This window comes from Maniola hyperantus, chromosome 3, assembly GCF_902806685.2.
Source record: "Maniola hyperantus chromosome 3, iAphHyp1.2, whole genome shotgun sequence".
NCBI lineage: Eukaryota > Metazoa > Arthropoda > Insecta > Lepidoptera > Nymphalidae > Maniola > Maniola hyperantus.
The window spans coordinates 16,155,177-16,177,069 of NC_048538.1; the positions used below are offsets into that span (position 1 = coordinate 16,155,177).

General features: G+C 42.8%; 2 protein-coding genes across 2 annotated transcripts in view; one reads left to right on the forward strand and one right to left on the reverse strand.

The window, feature by feature from the left end:
- LOC138404737 (uncharacterized) overlaps window positions 1-92 on the forward strand; it is an 894-nt gene extending 802 nt beyond the window's left edge. The window contains exon 2 of the mRNA XM_069509535.1: window positions 7-92. Coding sequence (XP_069365636.1) covers window positions 7-92 — 86 coding nt within the window. The remainder of the gene's footprint in view (window positions 1-6) is intronic.
- Window positions 93-2,727: 2,635 nt separating this feature from the next.
- LOC138404738 (intermembrane lipid transfer protein VPS13D-like) lies at window positions 2,728-20,023 on the reverse strand. Its single transcript, XM_069509536.1, has 9 exons — window positions 19,966-20,023; window positions 18,637-19,361; window positions 17,396-17,537; window positions 16,733-17,036; window positions 15,843-16,005; window positions 5,270-5,471; window positions 4,529-4,711; window positions 3,479-3,810; window positions 2,728-2,856 (listed from the first exon to the last, which is right to left on the reverse strand). Exons 1-9 carry the CDS (start codon window positions 20,021-20,023, stop codon window positions 2,728-2,730), a joined length of 2,238 nt encoding a protein of 745 aa, XP_069365637.1.
- Between the last annotated feature and the right edge of the window lie 1,870 nt (window positions 20,024-21,893).

A 21,893-nucleotide genomic window follows, 5' to 3' on the forward strand; every position in this document is an offset into this window, starting at 1 on the left:
CTTCAGCTTGCACGCTGTGTCGATGGTCGGGCATGGGCTGCACGATGTGGCTGAACACGTTGCCGCGCCGGTTGGCCGGCTCGGCGGCGTAGCGCATGTCACTCACTAGAATGTCATGCGGTCTCACCTAGCATGCACTTCAGCTTGCACGCTGTGTCGATGGTCGGGCATGGGCTGCACGATGTGGCTGAACACGTTGCCGCGCCGGTTGGCCGGCTCGGCGGCGTAGCGCATGTCACTCACTAGAATGTCATGCGGTCTCACCTAGCATGCACTTCAGCTTGCACGCTGTGTCGATGGTCGGGCATGGGCTGCACGATGTGGCTGAACACGTTGCCGGCGCCGGTTGGCCGGCTCGGCGGCGTAGCGCATGTCACTCACTAGAATGTCATGCGGTCTCACCTAGCATGCACTTCAGCTTGCACGCTGTGTCGATGGTCGGGCATGGGCTGCACGATGTGGCTGAACACGTTGCCGCGCCGGTTGGCCGGCTCGGCGGCGTAGCGCATGTCACTCACTAGAATGTCATGCGGTCTCACCTAGCATGCACTTCAGCTTGCACGCTGTGTCGATGGTCGGGCATGGGCTGCACGATGTGGCTGAACACGTTGCCGCGCCGGTTGGCCGGCTCGGCGGCGTAGCGCATGTCACTCACTAGAATGTCATGCGGTCTCACCTAGCATGCACTTCAGCTTGCACGCTGTGTCGATGGTCGGGCATGGGCTGCACGATGTGGCTGAACACGTTGCCGCGCCGGTTGGCCGGCTCGGCGGCGTAGCGCATGTCACTCACTAGAATGTCATGCGGTCTCACCTAGCATGCACTTCAGCTTGCACGCTGTGTCGATGGTCGGCAGGGGCTGCACGATGTGGCTGAACACGTTGCCGCGCCGGTTGGCCGGCTCGGCGGCGTAGCGCATGTCACTCACTAGAATGTCATGCGGTCTCACCTAGCATGCACTTCAGCTTGCACGCTGTGTCGATGGTCGGGCATGGGCTGCCCGATGTGGCTGAACACGTTGCCGCGCCGGTTGGCCGGCTCGGCGGCGTAGCGCATGTCACTCACTAGAATGTCATGCGGTCTCACCTAGCATGCACTTCAGCTTGCACGCTGTGTCGATGGTCGGGCATGGGCTGCACGATGTGGCTGAACACGTTGCCGCGCCGGTTGGCCGGCTCGGCGGCGTAGCGCATGTCACTCACTAGAATGTCATGCGGTCTCACCTAGCATGCACTTCAGCTTGCACGCTGTGTCGATGGTCGGGCATGGGCTGCACGATGTGGCTGAACACGTTGCCGCGCCGGTTGGCCGGCTCGGCGGCGTAGCGCATGTCACTCACTAGAATGTCATGCGGTCTCACCTAGCATGCACTTCAGCTTGCACGCTGTGTCGATGGTCGGGCATGGGCTGCACGATGTGGCTGAACACGTTGCCGCGCCGGTTGGCCGGCTCGGCGGCGTAGCGCATGTCACTCACTAGAATGTCATGCGGTCTCACCTAGCATGCACTTCAGCTTGCACGCTGTGTCGATGGTCGGGCATGGGCTGCACGATGTGCTGAACACGTTGCCGCGCCGGTTGGCCGGCTCGGCGGCGTAGCGCATGTCACTCACTAGAATGTCATGCGGTCTCACCTAGCATGCACTTCAGCTTGCACGCTGTGTCGATGGTCGGGCATGGGCTGCACGATGTGGCTGAACACGTTGCCGCGCCGGTTGGCCGGCTCGGCGGCGTAGCGCATGTCACTCACTAGAATGTCATGCGGTCTCACCTAGCATGCACTTCAGCTTGCACGCTGTGTCGATGGTCGGGCATGGGCTGCACGATGTGGCTGAACACGTTGCCGCGCCGGTTGGCCGGCTCGGCGGCGTAGCGCATGTCACTCACTAGAATGTCATGCGGTCTCACCTAGCATGCACTTCAGCTTGCACGCTGTGTCGATGGTCGGGCATGGGCTGCACACGATGTGGCTGAACACGTTGCCGCGCCGGTTGGCCGGCTCGGCGGCGTAGCGCATGTCACTCACTAGAATGTCATGCGGTCTCACCTAGCATGCACTTCAGCTTGCACGCTGTGTCGATGGTCGGGCATGGGCTGCACGATGTGGCTGAACACGTTGCCGCGCCGGTTGGCCGGCTCGGCGGCGTAGCGCATGTCACTCACTAGAATGTCATGCGGTCTCACCTAGCATGCACTTCAGCTTGCACGCTGTGTCGATGGTCGGGCATGGGCTGCACGATGTGGCTGAACACGTTGCCGCGCCGGTTGGCCGGCTCGGCGGCGTAGCGCATGTCACTCACTAGAATGTCATGCGGTCTCACCTAGCATGCACTTCAGCTTGCACGCTGTGTCGATGGTCGGGCATGGGCTGCACGATGTGGCTGAACACGTTGCCGCGCCGGTTGGCCGGCTCGGCGGCGTAGCGCATGTCACTCACTAGAATGTCATGCGGTCTCACCTAGCATGCACTTCAGCTTGCACGCTGTGTCGATGGTCGGGCATGGGCTGCACGATGTGGCTGAACACGTTGCCGCGCCGGTTGGCCGGCTCGGCGGCGTAGCGCATGTCACTCACTAGAATGTCATGCGGTCTCACCTAGCATGCACTTCAGCTTGCACGCTGTGTCGATGGTCGGGCATGGGCTGCACGATGTGGCTGAACACGTTGCCGCGCCGGTTGGCCGGCTCGGCGGCGTAGCGCATGTCACTCACTAGAATGTCATGCGGTCTCACCTAGCATGCACTTCAGCTTGCACGCTGTGTCGATGGTCGGGCATGGGCTGCACGATGTGGCTGAACACGTTGCCGCGCCGGTTGGCCGGCTCGGCGGCGTAGCGCATGTCACTCACTAGGATTTCCTGTCAAACATATCGCAAGCTCAGCTGTAACCATACTGGACATACCGTTTGAACATTCAGTATACAATATAAAAAGTTATAATACGTAAAAAATTACTCCTCACGTGCCATTTTAACTTTATGTGTGAAACATGTCAAAAGTACGATTTTAGTCCTTATTTTAAAGGTGAACCGTACTTTTGACATGACAGTTGAACCATTTTTTATGGATTTTACATAATCATATTTCCGAAAGGAGCATTTCACGAAAGGAATACGAAGACTTTCATATTTCTCCAGCGTTAGTTGGGGAACTGAAAATTTGAATCTGAAAAATCACAAATGGCCAAGAATTGTATGGAAGTCTGCCCCAGTAATGTCCAGAGATGAAATCTATGTCATTAAATAGTACAGATCTTCTATTTGCAGAATAAGAAAATTACAGTATGCGACAGAAAATAATGTACATCGGCCTTTAGAATGACATTTCGGCTTTGTTTTGTCGGTCTCAACGACAGAGACAATGCTCTACTAAACCGCTACCTCTTTCTAAAGGTCGATGTATTTGATATATATGATTACTTTCTGCCGCGTACTGTACATATAGTCATGGATTAAAAAATGACAAAAATTTCTTAATTACCTGTGAAACTAAATCAATGTCCTGCGACAAATCTGAGTACGTTTCAAGTAGCAGCCTTGACTTGATAAAGTTTATGCAGGCCAACGGCGGAGCGCCTCTCGAGCCTCTCAGCTCCACACACACATCCTGAAGGTCCAGCTGCAAGGACCAGGTGGTCCACACTTGGCAAGGCGCTGGCGGCGCTTGGGGCAAGGTGGGGAGAGGCGGTTCCAGCAGCTCCTCGCACGGTTCAGCCAGGTTGTGGGTGAGGACGCCGCGCACGAGGCGGTACTGCGCCGCGTCGAGCGAGGCCTGCAGTGTTGCCAGACGACCGTGCACCGTCATTTCTGGCACTGGGTAAACATTTATGAAGATTTATAAGACCGATCAAAACGACGCGGTATCGTGACTTTTCAACAGTTTTGACTTTGTCTTTGTGGCGGTTGCCACAATAGAAACTAGATGGCGCTGTTCAATCGATGACATAGTCCCGAACAAATGTACCGCCGACAGTAATCGCACTAACAGAGTGTTCTGCAATCTGGACTATATATAGAAGTTTCAAGATACAACCGTCGGCCCAGCTGGCGCCACCGAGCACAACCAAGCTCGAGCTCGGTGGGAGATCTCCCTTTGGTACGGTCGAGCCTGCACACCGCTCCCGTACATCTTTTTAGTAGATTCGTAAAATAGAGGATGACCTACTAATAATCAATTTTATTCAGGACAATTCGTGTCATGAATAAAATTAATGATAAAGTTTTTAGAATTCTTCAGAGTTAACTTCAGAGCAAATGTAGGAGTGGGAGAAAAGTAAGTTACACAATTCTCCTTACATAGTGAAGAAGTTAAAAGCGAAGCTAACAGCCGTGTTCGTTTATGTTTTTTTGACATACGCTGCACATGCGCAATTAATAAAATTAGTTTTGCGCATGCGTCCTTATCTCTAACAAGTGACTTTGCTTCAAGTTTGAAATTGGCACGCGCAATTACGCATGCACGAATCGCGCACATGCGCACAAGTAAGGCGAACAAGCACAGCTAAAGTAGAGCGTGTAATAAGTTGGTTACCATTGTGCGTGTCGGCGCAGTTCTTCTCCAGCTGCAGCGTGAGCTCGGCGGGCGCGGGCAGCAGCGGCGCGCCGCAGCGCCGCAGCCGCGCGCCGCCCGCCGTGCCGCCCCGCGCCGCGCGCGCGCACCACAGCGACAGCCCCTTGGCGCGCACCGTGCGCACGTCCAGCACCTCACGCTCCACTGCGGCCCGACAAAAGGACAACTCACATTTTAGACCCTCAATAGAACGAATAACGTCAATAATTCAGATATGGCAGCATCATCATCATTATCAACAGATAGACGTCCACAGCTGGACATAGGTCTCTTGTAGAGATTTTCACACACCTGCGACTCGTTTGATGTTGTCTGTCCACCTAGGGGAGGGTATTTCGATGCTGCGCTCTTCAGTGCTAGGTCGCATTTTAACACCTGGGACCCCAACGCGTATCGGTTTTCTCAACTAAGTGCCACTTCAGCTTGGTAAGCTGTTGAGCTATTTCGGTTCCTCTGGTTCTCCTGCACTTACCGATATTAGGGACAACCCTCCACCTCCCATGGCCCCACCAACCTCTCGGTTATATGGGCCGCATCGCGGGAGGGCGCCCGTTCGTCTTCTTGACTCCCTACAAATTATTTTGTCTCTTCCTTGTCCCTTATGCTCACTCTCCCCCCTTGGGGGCTAGACGTCACTAATACAGCTGTGATCTCCGCTGCTGCTCCTCCGTGGTGCCGACCTGGCACCTGTACTGCACTTACCGATGGTGGAATCTTGCAGCTTGCTGACGGTGCCGGGGTCTCCGGCGCGCTTGAAGCAGTTGTCCAGCACCAGCAGCTGCAGCTCAGCGGCCAGCGCGGAGCGGCTCCGGCTCGACACGGGCAGCACGATGATGGGCGCCTCGCAGCGGACGCTGAGCTTCATGCGTTGCAGTTGCGACGAATCTGGCGCTGCACTGCTCACCTTAAGGAAAAAATATATGACGAAAAATATATGGTTCGAACGCCGCAAGCCTGGTGGACAGTACGAGCGATACATACTGTAAGATGGTAAATTGGGCGGAATAGAAATATACCCGGATACGGAATAATCTACCACCTTACAAAGATTAGAGGAAAAAAAAATAATTTTACTTACTTGATCTATCTACCTAGTAAAGAATAGAAGCTAGCCGTCGACTCCCTTGTAATGTATATGAGGTGTTATAAATGAAATTTGCTAGATGTTAGGCAAAATTGTTTTTAATGTAACTTTTACCGGGGTCGCTTAATACATAGTGATGGCTAATAATGCTTAGTTATTCTAGCTTAATGCCAAGACTTAATTTAGATACATTAGAATGCCTTAGGTAGATAGTACATAAAATCTATGTTTTAAATTTAAGATGCCATTGGCATGGAATAGACAATGACACAGTAAAATTCATAAAATTGTTTCAAAATAAAAGCTCAGTAGTAAAGACAGGGTTCTTACTGTACACATACACTAAGAAGGTTCACTAAACTGTTCCAGGATACAAACATTTGCTTACTTGTAGGTGCGAAGACTGCAAGGTAGCTGGACGGCATCGGCCAAGCTCCCAAAACTCGATTTAACTTGACTCTTCACAACCGAAATGTTTCATTACAAAGATTTTCACCAAGTCTTATCCATAGAAATTAAGTTGCCAACGTGAATGTGCAAAAGAAATAAATACGGAAAACGAAAGCAAAAAAAAACGGAAAACCGAAAACTAAAAACGGAAACGCAAACGGAAACGCAAACGGAAACGCAAACGGAAACCCTGTAACAAAGAAAAACAAGATTATAATTTGTGCTGTGTGAAAATTTCGACACGTGGAATTTTCCCGATCAAACACAACTCACCTATTGAACTCCTGGCCACCAATGGTTTTCAGGAGTCCACCCACAACCCATTATCCTCATTTATTTGGGAAGGTAAAATAAACTGGAACTGAAAGGGAAATCATGAAATTAGGATTTTCTCTAACCAAACCGCCATTTTGTCGAATCCACATTACTTGATTTTTCACTCACCATAATTGATGAAACATTGAAATACGTTAGGATGACTAAATTTATAACAATTGTATTTTCCCAGGCGAAGCCATGGGCGAAAAAGAGTGAGATTTTCCTGGAACGAAAAAATTCGTCTTCACATGTTGACTCCAGAAAAATTCTAAATCTCACCAATCGGTGTTGCCAGACGCAACCCGAGTGTGGCCGCTCTCAGTTAGTTTGATCATGAAGCCAATTCATTTTTGAATATTTGCGGAACCTAAGGATATATTATAAGAACCGTTTTGTTAATGACTTAACAATAAACAAATGATATTATGGTTTTATTTAATTATTTTGTTTTATTTTTACGACAATTGACAACGAAGCAAACGCCATCTATTGTGGCTCGAATGAACTCTGAACATCGACCCACGCGTAGTTCTGCACCTTGATGCTAGGTGGCACCAACATACTTTGAACAAAATTGATTTTTATTAAAAACGAAACGCTAGTTAGTAGTTCAAAATTTACAACGTCACAATACTTCCCCTCCTACGAAAAGGTTCAACAGGTTGAACCACGCTGCCCTCAGCGTCATCCAACAACTACTAACAATTTGCCTGAAACAAACAAAAAAAACACAGAAGTTACGCGTGAACGCACATCTACTACTAACAAGGAAAATTGTCTAACAAAATAAATATACTGAAAACAGTGTAAGGTTTTATACATTATACTTAACTACACAACCCTAACTTCTAAAAAGAATATATACAAAAAACTTCATGGTGTCTAAGACACTTGAGTGGAAACATCTTGGCATCATTCTTCAGCTGACTGATAGAATGCGTCTAGGCCTACGGTGGTTCACTCTTTTAAACTACCATCTTAATATTTGTTACTCAACAAATACGGAAAAACTGGTTGTGAACGGGTCCATCTGATATGGCAACCGTTCTCTATCCCATTCGGAAAAATAAAACCGAATCAAAATCGGAATATGAGAAAAAAAAAAACGAAATAACTCTCCTAGAAATAGATCTCGGAACAGAATCGGAAAAATAACAGAAATGATCCATTATCTAGAAGGAAAACGAAAACAAAACACAAAACCCCCCCTTTTCGTTATCCCCAAAGTACGATATTTGCATTTTTACTTTCTCAACCGGTTGGTCTACCACAAGCATTCCAATCATCACATATTCATCCCTACATACATCCACTACATTCCTCCTCAACTGAACCATGGTAATGTAACTGTTAACTCAGAACATCACTACACTCATTCAAATTCCTAATTGAATATTGATAACTTAAATATTCAAACAGTTTAGACCAAACTAAGTAATGGCAAATATCTACTTCTTAATATCCTTAATATGCCAAGTGCCTATTGGGTGGTTGTCAGCTACTCTAACTAGTTCGTAAACCAAAGGTGACAAAACCTTGACAACCCTGCACTTTTCATACTTAGGTGCCAGCTTAGCTGCGAAAAAATTTGTAGCGTCGCTTTGTGGATAGGTCTTTTTCCACACTATATCCCCAACAGAATAGCTTGCAGACCTACGCCTTAAGTTGTAATGCGTTGCATACTCTGCATGAGCCTGAAACAAATTTCTCCTAACCTGACCAAATATGTCCTCCAAAGTTCCAAACTTTCCTGCGTATTCCTCCCTTGGAATTCCGGCCTCGTACTCCTTATCCGTGTCCTTATAGAAGGAACCATTTAAAACCGGTTCTCTAGCGTGGACAAGGAAGAACGGGGAGAATCCAGTGGATTCATTAACCGCACTGTTTATGGCGAACTGGACCTTGTACAGGTTTTCGTCCCAGGACCTGTGGTTATCTTTCACAAAAGCGGCTACAGCAGTCATAACAACCTTATTGTACCTCTCAACAAGGTTAACTTGCGGAGTGTACAGTGGTGTGTAGTGTAATTTCGGAATATTATAACGCTTAATGAGATTACGGAATTCAGATCCTGTAAATTGGGACCCATTGTCCACAATCACAGTCTCTGGAACACTATGGTTCAAAAATACAAAATTCTCTAGCGCTTTAACAACAGCGGCACCTGTGGCACGCCGTAACGGAAACAACATTGTATATTTCGAAAAACAACACGTCACCACAAAAAGAAATGTAAATCCTGATTTAGACCTAGGCAAAGGTCCGACTAAATCAGCCGAAATGACCTGAAAAGGTCTCTCGCAGACTTTAGGCTTCCCAAGCAGACCTGGAGTGGCTGATGTCGTGTGTTTATACGCAGAGCAAGTATCACAATTCTTAACGTACTCAACCACGTCCTTATACATACCACGCCAAAAATATCTGAGGGATAATCTGCGATGAGTTTTGAACACACCAAAATGACCTGCAGTTGCATCTGCATGGTTTTGTTGCATAATTCTAAGGATGTCGTTCTTGTGGACTACCTCTTTCCAGTCGAACTCACTGAGAAGCTGGTATTTACATTTACTGTAACGATATAGTTTATCGTTCAAAATACAAAAATTCGGAAAATTTGCTGGATTGATTTTACAGCCATTAAATGTTTTGTCATACCAGTCATCTACCAAAACTTGTTGACTAGAGTTATCATTACGATCACCAACTACATCTACGTGTATGAGTCTCGACAAGGTATCCGGAACTACATTATCACAACCCTTCCTATGTTCGATAACAAAATTATACTGTGATAATCTACAACCCCATCTGGCGAGTCGTCCTGAGGGATTTTCTAAATTTAAGAACCACTTTAGGGATGCATGGTCTGTGATAATTGTGACTGGCTTGGAACCAAAATAAGCCTGAAATTTCTCCACTGCAAAAATCACAGCTAGAGCCTCGCGTTCCGTCGCGCTGTAATTCCTTTCGTTTTTATTTAGGCTCCTACTGACATACGCAATGGGATGATCGCAACCATCGGTTTCTTGCGTTAGCATACCGCCAACACCATATGCAGAAGCATCACAATGTATTTTGAATGGTTTTTCAAAATTCGGTACCGCAAGAACAGGTGCGGTTACCAACGCATTCTTCAATGTATTAAATGCTACCTCTGCCTGTTCGCTCCACTCAAATTTAGGTGCGTTCTTTCCTTTACTCGTTAGTCTATTGAGTGGTGCAGCGATGGTTGAAAAATTCCTAATAAAGCGCCTGTACCAAGAACAAGTGCCTAGGAAAATCTTTACCTCCTGTGCAGTTTTTGGGGTCGGAAAGTTCAAAACTGCGGCAACTTTTCCAGGATCTGTGCGTAAACCAAATTCATCTACTATATACCCTAAATATTTCAAAGAGTTCCTAAAAAAATTACATTTATCAAAATTTATGGATAGTTGAGCCATTTTTAGTTTATCCAGAACTCTGTTTAATAAAATTAAATGGGTTTCAAAATCAGCAGAACAAATAACAATATCATCTATATAACAAAATACTATTCCATTTTCAATATCACTACAAAAATTTTGATTAAATAACTGGTCCATTAACCTCTGCTGTCGTGCTGGTGCACCGCATAGGCCAAACGGCATGACTTTAAATTTGAATAACCCTCTACCAGGAACTGTAAAACTGGTTTTTTCCTGAGAGTCGTCAGCTAACGGAATTTGCCAGAAACTTGAACTTAAATCAATCGATGATAAAAACCTTGCCTCTTTCAAGCTATCTAGAATTTGTGGAATGTACGGTATTGAGTATGAATCCCCCTTTGTCACTGAATTTAATTTCCTGCAATCTAGGCAAAATCTCCAGTCTCCATTTGCCTTTTTCACTAAAATTGCTGGGTTATTCCAAGGGCTTTCACTCGGAGTAACTACGTCCATTTCCAGCATCCTATCTAACTCTTTACTTAAAGCTTCCTTCTTTTCGGGAGAAAGTGGATATTGTTTTATTTTTATTGGCAAGGCATCACCGGTGTCAATAACATGTTCAATTAATTTTGTTCTACCCAATCCAATTTTCTCTGAAGAAATATCTAAAAATTTATTTACTACAGACTGGGCTAATTCTTTCTGTTGAGATGATAAGTTTTCAAAAGAAGTGATGGTATGAATTTGTTTATTATCAATCGCACAAATATTGTAAAATTGAGAAGGTGCCTTAATTAATTCTAAATTATCAAAAATGCCAGGGGCTAACTGAAATGTTTTCCAAAAGTCACAGCCAAAAATAACATCCGCTATTATAGAGGGTACTACAAAAAATTTTATTATGTGAGTTACGGAATTATAAGTAATCGGAATAAACATATAACCCATGCAATCAAGTTTGTCTCCATTTGCCACTGAAAATGTGGTATCAATACTGCTATGCAGTTTATAACCGAATCTCAAAAAAACCTTGTGCGCCTGGTTACCCAAAATTGACGCGCAAGCACCGGAATCTAGTAAACCTGTAATCTCAAAACCGTCAACAAAAACCTTTAAATATGGCCTAAAGTCTCGTTTATCCACTGAATACAGAACTGTGTCAGGTAAAAGGGATGTTTTGTTGTTAATGACCAAGTTCTTTACTTGTGTCTCTGCACAGTTCTTACTAATTAGTTTTTTGAATTTTTGTCCGGAGCGGGTTTACTAATCGCCTTTTTACTACAACTTGGACATGTCTTTACTGTAAAGTTCTGACGTCCACACGAAAAACATCTAATAAATTTCGGAACTGTCCTGCAAAATTTAAAGGAATGGTTACCCTTGCCGCACTTGTAACATAGTTGTTTATTTGTTTTCGAAAAATCAGTGCCTTTACTTGTATCAACCTTAGGTGCAGGTGTGACTGAAAGTGTGTTTATCTGTTTTGTCACATGTTTGTAAGCAAACTCTGAACTTAAAGTTGCCTTACTGTTAGTAGGCTCAGAAAATAAGGCGGAACGCTGCCTCGCAGCCTCTAGTTTGCGACACTTTTCCTTCAACATTGCGACAGACTTAATGTCAACAAGAGCTAATTGTTCTGAGTAAAAAGGGCGAATATTATGTAATAAAATTTGTAACTTTTGTTCTTCGGAAAGTGGTGTTGACAACCTTGAAAACATGCAAACATTATAGCGAAATAGATAGACACAGGTTCTTCAGAGCCTTGTGTTCTTGCTCGAATTTCACCTAGCAACCTGTAGTCATAATCTACTGCATCAAATTCCTCTAAAAATAAAGTTTTCAATTCTGACCAAGACGAAACTTGACATTTGTTGCCTCTGTACCATAACAATGCTCGGCCTGTAAAAAGATGAAATGCAGAAACAAATAATTTTCCATCTGAAACGCCATAAGATCTTTTATATTCCTCAACGCGTTCGATGAAACTGCGCGGATCACCCTGTCCGTTGAAATGTAACTTCCACTTGGCAACATTTTTATCACCAGTGCAGTCAACGGCGGTACTCTCGGAATCCAGTGATTCGTCGTGAGACGACTCATTGTCAGCATCTAATCTGGAAATCAAACTCTGCAACTTTGTATGTAATTCACTCTTCCTACTTATTAAGCTGAGTTCGGAACACTGTATTCTCAAAATTCTAAAGTACAAATGTGAAGCTAAAGCTTTAGACCTACAGAGGGCATGTCTATCTTTAGTGTCAGAACACTTTTTTAATAAATCTTCTAAGTCTTGAAGTTTTTTAGTAATAACCCCTAACTCACTTTCAGAAGAGAAATCCGTCTCTAAAATTGATTCAGAAGGAATTTCCTGAATTAATTGTTTTAACTGTTTCTTTAAACCTAGCACTGTAGGTGCTGGAGTTTCGGAACGAATGGATACCTCATAACACAATTCGTCCTTCAAAAGTGAATGAAACTGGGCAAAAGTCTGTTCCATTGTGTTAAGTCAAAACACATTTAACAAAATATCGAGCTTGTGTAACTGTCTATGTTTAGCCTTATACCAATTGGTTAAACACAAACACAAAAGAAGTTATTTAAACTATTAAATATACACAAGCAAAATACACAACAAAAACAATATTCTTAAGTCTATCCTAACTATTTTATCAATTATGTTCCTATTCCAAAATCTTGTTAATAATACAAGCACATATTATTACTAAAGTAAACAAAATATAACAAAATAAACTTCCCGAAATTGAATAAATGATTGTAAGGTGCAGTATCACCTTTATGAGTACACAGTGTGTTACAACCTTTACAATTACAAAAGTAAACAGGCAGCAAAGTTGCAATGAACTCTGACTAGCATATTATCTTTCAAAAAAAAAACAAAGAGATTGTGCAATGGTTTGATGACTGTTACTTTACACTTTTAACACATAACCTAAAATACAACAAAATCTGTTTCTAAATGTCACTTTAAACTACCAGCATTCACTTAAACTTAACATGTTTTGTGTGTGAAGTAGCTTTTATCATAACCTTAACACAGCTCTAAACAAAATTTCAACAAAATAATGAAGTATCAAGTCACTGAAAAAAAAAATTGTTCATAACTTCATACTTGAACTTAATGTAATCTCTGAATATAGTTTATATATTTAGTTTCACAAGTTGTAACTCTTAGTATTTATAAATGTATGTGTGTAACTAGTTAACGGCACATAGCGTTTCAAAACTTTAATTATACTAAGTTACCGGAATTTTCAAACATAAGATGTACTTACTATTGAAAGCAATACCCAACAACAACTCAGTTAAGCAATGTTTATTACTAAACTGAAGGCAAACATTCACTTATACACCTCCAAGGTAAGTCAAATAACATAATTGAACGGCATAAGCACCATTTATAATGTGTTAATTAAATAAGAAAAAAAAAACCAATGTTGGACTATACTCAGAAAATTACTTAAACTATCAAACAAAATTTCTAACTATTAGTTATTATTTAGTTAGTTAACCATAAAACAGCTTAGTGCTCTTTGCAATGTGTCACTACTTAGAAAATTGTACAATCAGCGGAGTACATTTCATAAAATTCACAAAATTTCTCAAAATATACTGAAATAACTATATAAAAAAACGTTCGGGCGCCATTTGTAAGGGTGGTAAATTGGGCGGAATAGAAATATACCCGGATACGGAATAATCTACCACCTTACAAAGATTAGAGGAAAAAAAAATAATTTTACTTACTTGATCTATCTACCTAGTAAAGAATAGAAGCTAGCCGTCGACTCCCTTGTAATGTATATGAGGTGTTATAAATGAAATTTGCTAGATGTTAGGCAAAATTGTTTTTAATGTAACTTTTACCGGGGTCGCTTAATACATAGTGATGGCTAATAATGCTTAGTTATTCTAGCTTAATGCCAAGACTTAATTTAGATACATTAGAATGCCTTAGGTAGATAGTACATAAAATCTATGTTTTAAATTTAAGATGCCATTGGCATGGAATAGACAATGACACAGTAAAATTCATAAAATTGTTTCAAAATAAAAGCTCAGTAGTAAAGACAGGGTTCTTACTGTACACATACACTAAGAAGGTTCACTAAACTGTTCCAGGATACAAACATTTGCTTACTTGTAGGTGCGAAGACTGCAAGGTAGCTGGACGGCATCGGCCAAGCTCCCAAACGCGATTTAACTTGACTCTTCACAACCGAAATGTTTCATTACAAAGATTTTCACCAAGTCTTATCCATAGAAATTAAGTTGCCAACGTGAATGTGCAAAAGAAATAAATACGGAAAACGAAAGCAAAAAAAAACGGAAAACCGAAAACTAAAAACGGAAACGCAAACGGAAACGCAAACGGAAACGCAAACGGAAACCCTGTAACAAAGAAAAACAAGATTATAATTTGTGCTGTGTGAAAATTTCGACACGTGGAATTTTCCCGATCAAACACAACTCACCTATTGAACTCCTGGCCACCAATGGTTTTCAGGAGTCCACCCACAACCCATTATCCTCATTTATTTGGGAAGGTAAAATAAACTGGAACTGAAAGGGAAATCATGAAATTAGGATTTTCTCTAACCAAACCGCCATTTTGTCGAATCCACATTACTTGATTTTTCACTCACCATAATTGATGAAACATTGAAATACGTTAGGATGACTAAATTTATAACAATTGTATTTTCCCAGGCGAAGCCATGGGCGAAAAAGAGTGAGATTTTCCTGGAACGAAAAAATTCGTCTTCACATGTTGACTCCAGAAAAATTCTAAATCTCACCAATCGGTGTTGCCAGACGCAACCCGAGTGTGGCCGCTCTCAGTTAGTTTGATCATGAAGCCAATTCATTTTTGAATATTTGCGGAACCTAAGGATATATTATAAGAACCGTTTTGTTAATGACTTAACAATAAACAAATGATATTATGGTTTTATTTAATTATTTTGTTTTATTTTTACGACAATTGACAACGAAGCAAACGCCATCTATTGTGGCTCGAATGAACTCTGAACATCGACCCACGCGTAGTTCTGCACCTTGATGCTAGGTGGCACCAACATACTTTGAACAAAATTGATTTTTATTAAAAACGAAACGCTAGTTAGTAGTTCAAAATTTACAACGTCACAATACATCTACATATTGTTCGTTCATCGTAACTTGACTCGTGAGAATATGTTGGCACCATTGCAAATCACACAATAATAAACCCTAATTTCTAAGCAATAAAGCAAACAAAGCAATGGTGCCAATATAATATTCTGACGCATCAAGTTCTTTACGCAACGGAGCAACGGATTGAAGTGATTTTTTGCATGGTTATAGTTAAAGACCTGGAGAGTGACATAGGCTACTTTTTATCCCGGAAAATCAAAGAGTTCCCATAGGATTTTTAAAAACTAAATCCACGCGATGAAGTCGCGGGCATCAGCTAGTTGACACATAAAATTAAGATGGCGCGCGAGACGTCATTTTGTACGCATAATACCTACTACCTACTAAGTTGTAGTGTCTTCTCGACAAATTGAAGTCTATCAGTTCACAAGCCTCGAGGCCGAGCCTCCTTGCCCGAGTGTGACGTCATAGGTGTGTTGGACTACCTGCACGCTTGGTATAAGATTTTACGTCTCAACGTTGCTAGAATTCGAACATACAAACATAATAACGTCAAAGTAAAATGGACCTAAAGCGTCTTGAATTAAAGTAAAAAATTAAATGGCACTGATTTTATTTTGCAACGTTTCCGCTTGGAGCGCTGGCTGTAGATGTGTAGACAAACTTGAGCTATAAAACGAGGTAATTAAGATCCAGTTTACTGTAACGCTGAAGTGTTTCGACACTTGAATACTATCAACGTTGGTTAGACATAAAATGTCGCACTGAGCGTACTGACCTATTTGTTTGAGCCCTTTTCAGAGGGAGTTGAGGCTGCAACTATCCAGCATCAGCCTTGAGATTGTCGAGTGTAATGGCATATTACCTTCCGCCGCGCCTGCGCAATGACGCGCCGCAGCAAGCTGAAGTCCCTGGCGAAGGCCTGCAGCTCCAGCACGAAGCGGCGCGTGTGCACATACGTCACGGGGCCCATCTCCAGCGACAGGCGCGTCTCGTGCCCCGCCACTGCGGCTTCCGCTGGACTCAGCCTGTACCCATCAATCATATTATCATCATCATCATCATCATGATCAACCCATCGCCGGCTCACTACAGAGCACAGGTCTCCTCTCAGAGTGAGAAGGCTTTTGGCCACTCTGCCCAAGTGTGGATTGACAGACTTCACACACCTTTGAGAACATTATGGAGAACTCTCAGGCATGCAGGTTTCCTCACAATGTTTTCCTTCACTGTTAAAGTAACTGATATTTAATTTCTTAAAACGCACATAACTCCGAAAAGTTACGAGGTGCGTGCCCGGGGTCGAACCCCCGACCTCCGAAGTAGGCGGACGTCCAAACCACCAGGCTATCACAACATAATCATATGATCAGATGACCAAAATCTAACCCGCGTATTCAAATCGCGCATCTCAATAGCCATATATTTTACGGACACTCGCCCATATATATGCTTAGTATAAAAACCAGTCCAGTGCCAGTCGGACTCACACGCGAAGGATTCCGTACAAGAAGTAACACTTTTTAATTTTTTTGTGATGTAACCACAAAATCACGGTTTTGGTATTTAACCCCTTACTTGTGCCAAATTTCCTGATTATAGGTCAACGGAAACTAGGCCCTATAGGTTTTGATTTCCATTGACCGGTCTTGACAGACAACAGGTAGACATTGAAGTGATCGTATAAGGGTCCCTTGTTTCTCTGAAAATACGGAATCTTAAAAAAATCTTGATATGAAAATAGCTCCATTATACCTTTGATAATGTATATCTAGAGCATGTGTAGTCCGCATTCTCAATCGTTCTCGCCAGAGCACGGCACGCGGCGCCAGATCCGACAGAGCAAGTGCACCCAGCGTAGCGCGCACGTCTCTCCCCGGCGCTTCATCCCTTACTCTAACACGCACGCGCGACACGAGAGCACGGCAGGCGTCGCCGCGTGCTCCGACTACCACAACGGAAAGAGAGCGCACGTTCATTTCTATCTCTGTCGCGCCTAACTCAACAGTTGTCCTTGGTTCATTGGTTCGTTCCTCGTCGTGGTTAGATGTGGTTGAACCTGAAATTAACCTCCAGCTAAGAGTTCGGACTGTGAGCGATAAACCTAAGAAGTAGTCATTTTAAGGTATCACATGAAAAACGATAGATAAGGAATGAATATATAAAGGGAAGTTTGAAAGTGGCGCCAGTGGTAGAAAGGTAGAGAGGTAATAGGCTGGCATGGTATGCAGAGGGAAAAAAATCATATCACTAGAAGAATATTAAATACTAGCTGATGCCCGCCACTTCGTCGGCGTGGAATAAGGTATTTTAAAAATCCCGTGGGAACTCTTTGATTTTCCAGGATAAAAAGTAGCCTATGTCACTCTCCAGGCCTTTAACTACACCCATGCAAAAAATGGGTGATGGTATACTTACTCGCATTGGTGACGTTAGCCGAAGGCGAGACGTGGTCAGGCTCGTCGGCCGCCACGCCGAAGAAGTCCAGCACCGCCACCCAACTGTCGATACTGAGCACCAGCTTCAGGCAGTTGAACTCCACCTTTGTCAGTTTCGACACCTAAGCACGTCACATACGTTTTATCAACTGTCAAAAAGTTTCATTTTTATACAAGTCATTTTTTTGTTGACTGTAAAAAGCTATTTTACCCTTTTTTTAAACGTGTCTTAATTTGATTCTAATGTGATAATAAACTACCAAAAAAAAAATCACAAAAAATTTATTCGATCGATAACTCCAATCACATGGCCAGCGTGGTAGACTATGACCAAAATCCTTGTCACTCTGAGAGGAGACCCGTGCTCTGTAGTGAGCCGGCGAAGGGTTGATCATGATGATGATGAAGTACAATAAAAATGTATTTCCATTTCAATTACAAATGTCTCCGCGCAAACGCTAGGCACCATTTTGTTTAGGTTTATGAGCTGTCATGACGTCACACGGATTGGTAAACAACGGCCTTTTCTTAGTGACATTACAAGTACAATCCATGTGACGTTACAATCGGAGTTCATCATGGCCGCTACAGCTTCGTGCATTTCGACTATTTGTAGAACAGATAAAAAGGGCAATGTTATATAATAAATTGATAAGTGCACCCAATAATAAAATGGGCGGAGTTACTGTAGGGGCTGAATAGGCATTGTTATAGGGACTGACTAGGCATTACTCGGTAGCTAAACGCGTACTGGATAGTCAGTCCCTCACAACCGGTCGTGGAGCGAACACGTGCTCACAATAAAGTCTATTCCAAAGTCAGTCCCTCACAACCGGTCGTGGAGCGAACACATGCTCACAATAAAGTCTATTCCAAAGTCAGTCCCTCACAACCGGTCGTGGAGCGAACACGTGCTCACAATAAAGTCTATTCCAAAGTCAGTCCCTCACAACCGGTCGTGGAGCGAACACGTGCTCACAATAAAGTCTATTCCAAAGTCAGTCCCTCACAACCGGTCGTGGAGCGAACACGTGCTCACAATAAAGTCTATTCCAAAGGCACGAAGTGTATAATTTACTGTCCCAATACAACAGTCCCCAAGACATCCCCACAGTAGTGAAGATCCAAACCTTACAGTGGTGACTCCGACGTGATGACTAAGTTGAAAGGGAGGTCTTTACCCAAAATTCAGGTACTAGGCTATAAAAAATCGATGTATACCTTATTGTACTGGTCGCTGAAGTGTGGATGTGTGGGGTGCCTCGTGTGCACCGACACCCACACCAAGTTGTCCAGCTCCGGGCCTCGCTCCGGCGAGCAGGGCGGCGTCGGACAGTTCACCTCCGATTTGTATACCTTATTGTACTGGTCGCTGAAGTGTGGATGTGTGGGGTGCCTCGTGTGCACCGACACCCACACCAAGTTGTCCAGCTCCGGGCCTCGCTCCGGCGAGCAGGGCGGCGTCGGACAGTTCACCTCCGATTTGTATACCTTATTGTACTGGTCGCTGAAGTGTGGATGTGTGGGGTGCCTCGTGTGCACCGACACCCACACCAAGTTGTCCAGCTCCGGGCCTCGCTCCGGCGAGCAGGGCGGCGTCGGACAGTTCACCTCCGATTTGTATACCTTATTGTACTGGTCGCTGAAGTGTGGATGTGTGGGGTGCCTCGTGTGCACCGACACCCACACCAAGTTGTCCAGCTCCGGGCCTCGCTCCGGCGAGCAGGGCCGCGTCGGACAGTTCACCTCCGATTTGTATACCTTATTGTACTGGTCGCTGAAGTGTGGATGTGTGGGGTGCCTCGTGTGCACCGACACCCACACCAAGTTGTCCAGCTCCGGGCCTCGCTCCGGCGAGCAGGGCGGCGTCGGACAGTTCACCTCCGATTTGTATACCTTATTGTACTGGTCGCTGAAGTGTGGATGTGTGGGGTGCCTCGTGTGCACTGTGACGTTGTAAATTTTGAACTACTAATTAGCGTTTCGCTTTTAATTAAAATCTATTTTGTTCAAAGTATGTTGGTGCCACCTAGCATCAAGGTGCAGAACTACGCGTGGGTCGATGTTCAGAGTTCATTCGAGCCACAATAGATGGCGTTTGCTTCGTTGTCAATTGTCGTAAAAATAAAACAAAATAATTAAATAAAACCATAATATCATTTGTTTATTGTTAAGTCATTAACAAAACGGTTCTTATAATATATCCTTAGGTTCCGCAAATATTCAAAAATGAATTGGCTTCATGATCAAACTAAATGAGAGCGGCCACACTCGGGTTGCGTCTGGCAACACCGATGGGTGAGATTTAGAATTTTTCTGGAGTCAACATGTGAAGACGAATTTTTTCGTTCCAGGAAAATCTCACTCCTTTTCGCCCATGGCTTCGCCTGGGAAAATACAATAGTTATAAATTTAGTCATCCTAACGTATTTCAATGTTTCATCAATTATGGTGAGTGAAAAATCAAGTAATGTGGATTCGACAAAATGGCGGTTTGGTTAGAGAAAATCCTAATTTCATGATTTTCCCTTTCAGTTCCAGTTATTTTACCTTCCCAAATAAATGAGGATTGGGATTGATAGGTTGTGGGTGGACTCCTGAAAACCATTGGTGGCCAGGAGTTCAATAGGTGAGTTGTGTTTGATCGGGAAAATTCCACGTGTCGAAATTTTCACACAGCACAAATTATAATCTTGTTTTTTCTTTGTTGCAGGGTTTCCGTTTGCGTTTCCGTTTTTAGTTTTCGGTTTTCCGTTTTTTTTCGCTTTCGTTTTCCGTATTTATTTCTTTTGCACATTCACGTTGGCAACTTAATTCTATGGATAAGACTTGGTGAAAATCTTTGTAATGAAACATTTCGGTTGTGAAGAATCAAGTTAAATTGAGTTTTGGATCTTGGCCGATGCCGTCCAGCTACATTGCAGTCTTCGCACCTACAAGTAAGCAAATGTTTGTATCCTGGAACAGTTTAGTGAACCTTCTTAGTGTATGTGTACAGTAAGAACCCTGTCTTTACTACTGAGCTTTATTTTGAAACAATTTTATGAATTTTACTGTGTCATTGTCTATTCCATGCCAATGGCATCTTAAATTTAAAACATAAATTTTATGTACTATCTACCTAAGGCATTCTAATGTATCTAAATTAAGTCTTGGCATTAAGCTAGAATAACTAAGCATTATTAGCCATCACTATGTATTAAGCGACCCCGGTAAAAGTTACATTAAAAACAATTTTGCCTAACATCTAGCAAATTTCATTTATAACACCTCATATACATTACAAGGGAGTCGACGGCTAGCTTCTATTCTTTACTAGGTAGATAGATCAAGTAAGTAAAATTATTTTTTTTTTTCCTCTAATCTTTGTAAGGTGGTAGATTATTCCGTATCCGGGTATATTTCTATTCCGCCCAATTTACCACCCTTACAAATGGCGCCCGAACGTTTTTTTATATAGTTATTTCAGTATATTTTGAGAAATTTTGTGAATTTTATGAAATGTACTCCGCTGATTGTACAATTTTCTAAGTGGTGACACATTGCAAAGAGCTCTAAGCTGTTTTTTTTTTATGGTTAACTAACTAAATAATAACTAATAGTTAGAAATTTTGTCTGATAGGTTAAGTAATTTTCTGAGTATAGTCCAACATTGGTTTTTTCTTATTTAATTAACACATTATAAATGGTGCTTATGCCGTTCAATTATGTTATTTGACTTACCTTGGAGGTGTATAAGTGAATGTTTGCCTTCAGTTTAGTAATAAACATTGCTTAACTGAGTTGTTGTTGGGTATTGCTTTCAATAGTAAGTACATCTTATGTTTGAAAATTCCGGTAACCTAGTATAATTAAAGTTTTGAAACGCTATGTCCTGTTAACTAGTTACACACATACATTTATAAATACTAAGAGTTACAACTTGTGAAACTAAATATATAAACTATATTCAGAGATTACATTAAGTTCAAGTATGAAGTTATGAACAAATTTTTTTTGTCAGTGACTTGATACTTCATTATTTTGTTGAAATTTTGTTTAGAGCTGTGTTAAGGTTATGATAAAAGCTACTTCACACACAAAACATGTTAAGTTTAATTGAATGCTGGTAGTTTAAAGTGACATTTAGAAACAGATTTTGTTGTATTTTAGGTTATGTGTTAAAAGTGTAAAGTAACAGTCATCAAACCATTGCACAATCTCTTTGTTTTTTTTAAAGATAATATGCTATTCAGAGTTCATTGCAACTTTGTTGCCTGTTTACTTTTGTAATTGTAAAGGTTGTAACACACTGTGTACTCATAAAGGTGATACTGCACCTTACAATCATTTATTCAATTTTGGGAAGTTTTATTTTGTTATATTTTGTTTACTATAGTAATAATATGTGCTTGTATTATTAACAATATTTTGGAATAGGAACATAATTGATAAAATAGGTTAGGATAGACTTAAGAATATTGTTTTTGTTGTGTATT

Excerpts from the sequence above, each read along its gene's own strand:
- LOC138404738 (XM_069509536.1), bottom strand. The coding sequence starts at position 20,023 with ATGGTTTTCAGGAGTCCACCCACAACCTATCAATCCCAATCCTCATTT. Across the intron at positions 5,472-15,842 it reads TTGCGCAGGCGCGGCGGAAG|GTGAGCAGTGCAGCGCCAGA; the intron begins GTAATATGCCAT and ends TTTTTCCTTAAG. Across the intron at positions 2,857-3,478 it reads ACATTGATTTAGTTTCACAG|GAAATCCTAGTGAGTGACAT; the intron begins GTAATTAAGAAA and ends TATGTTTGACAG.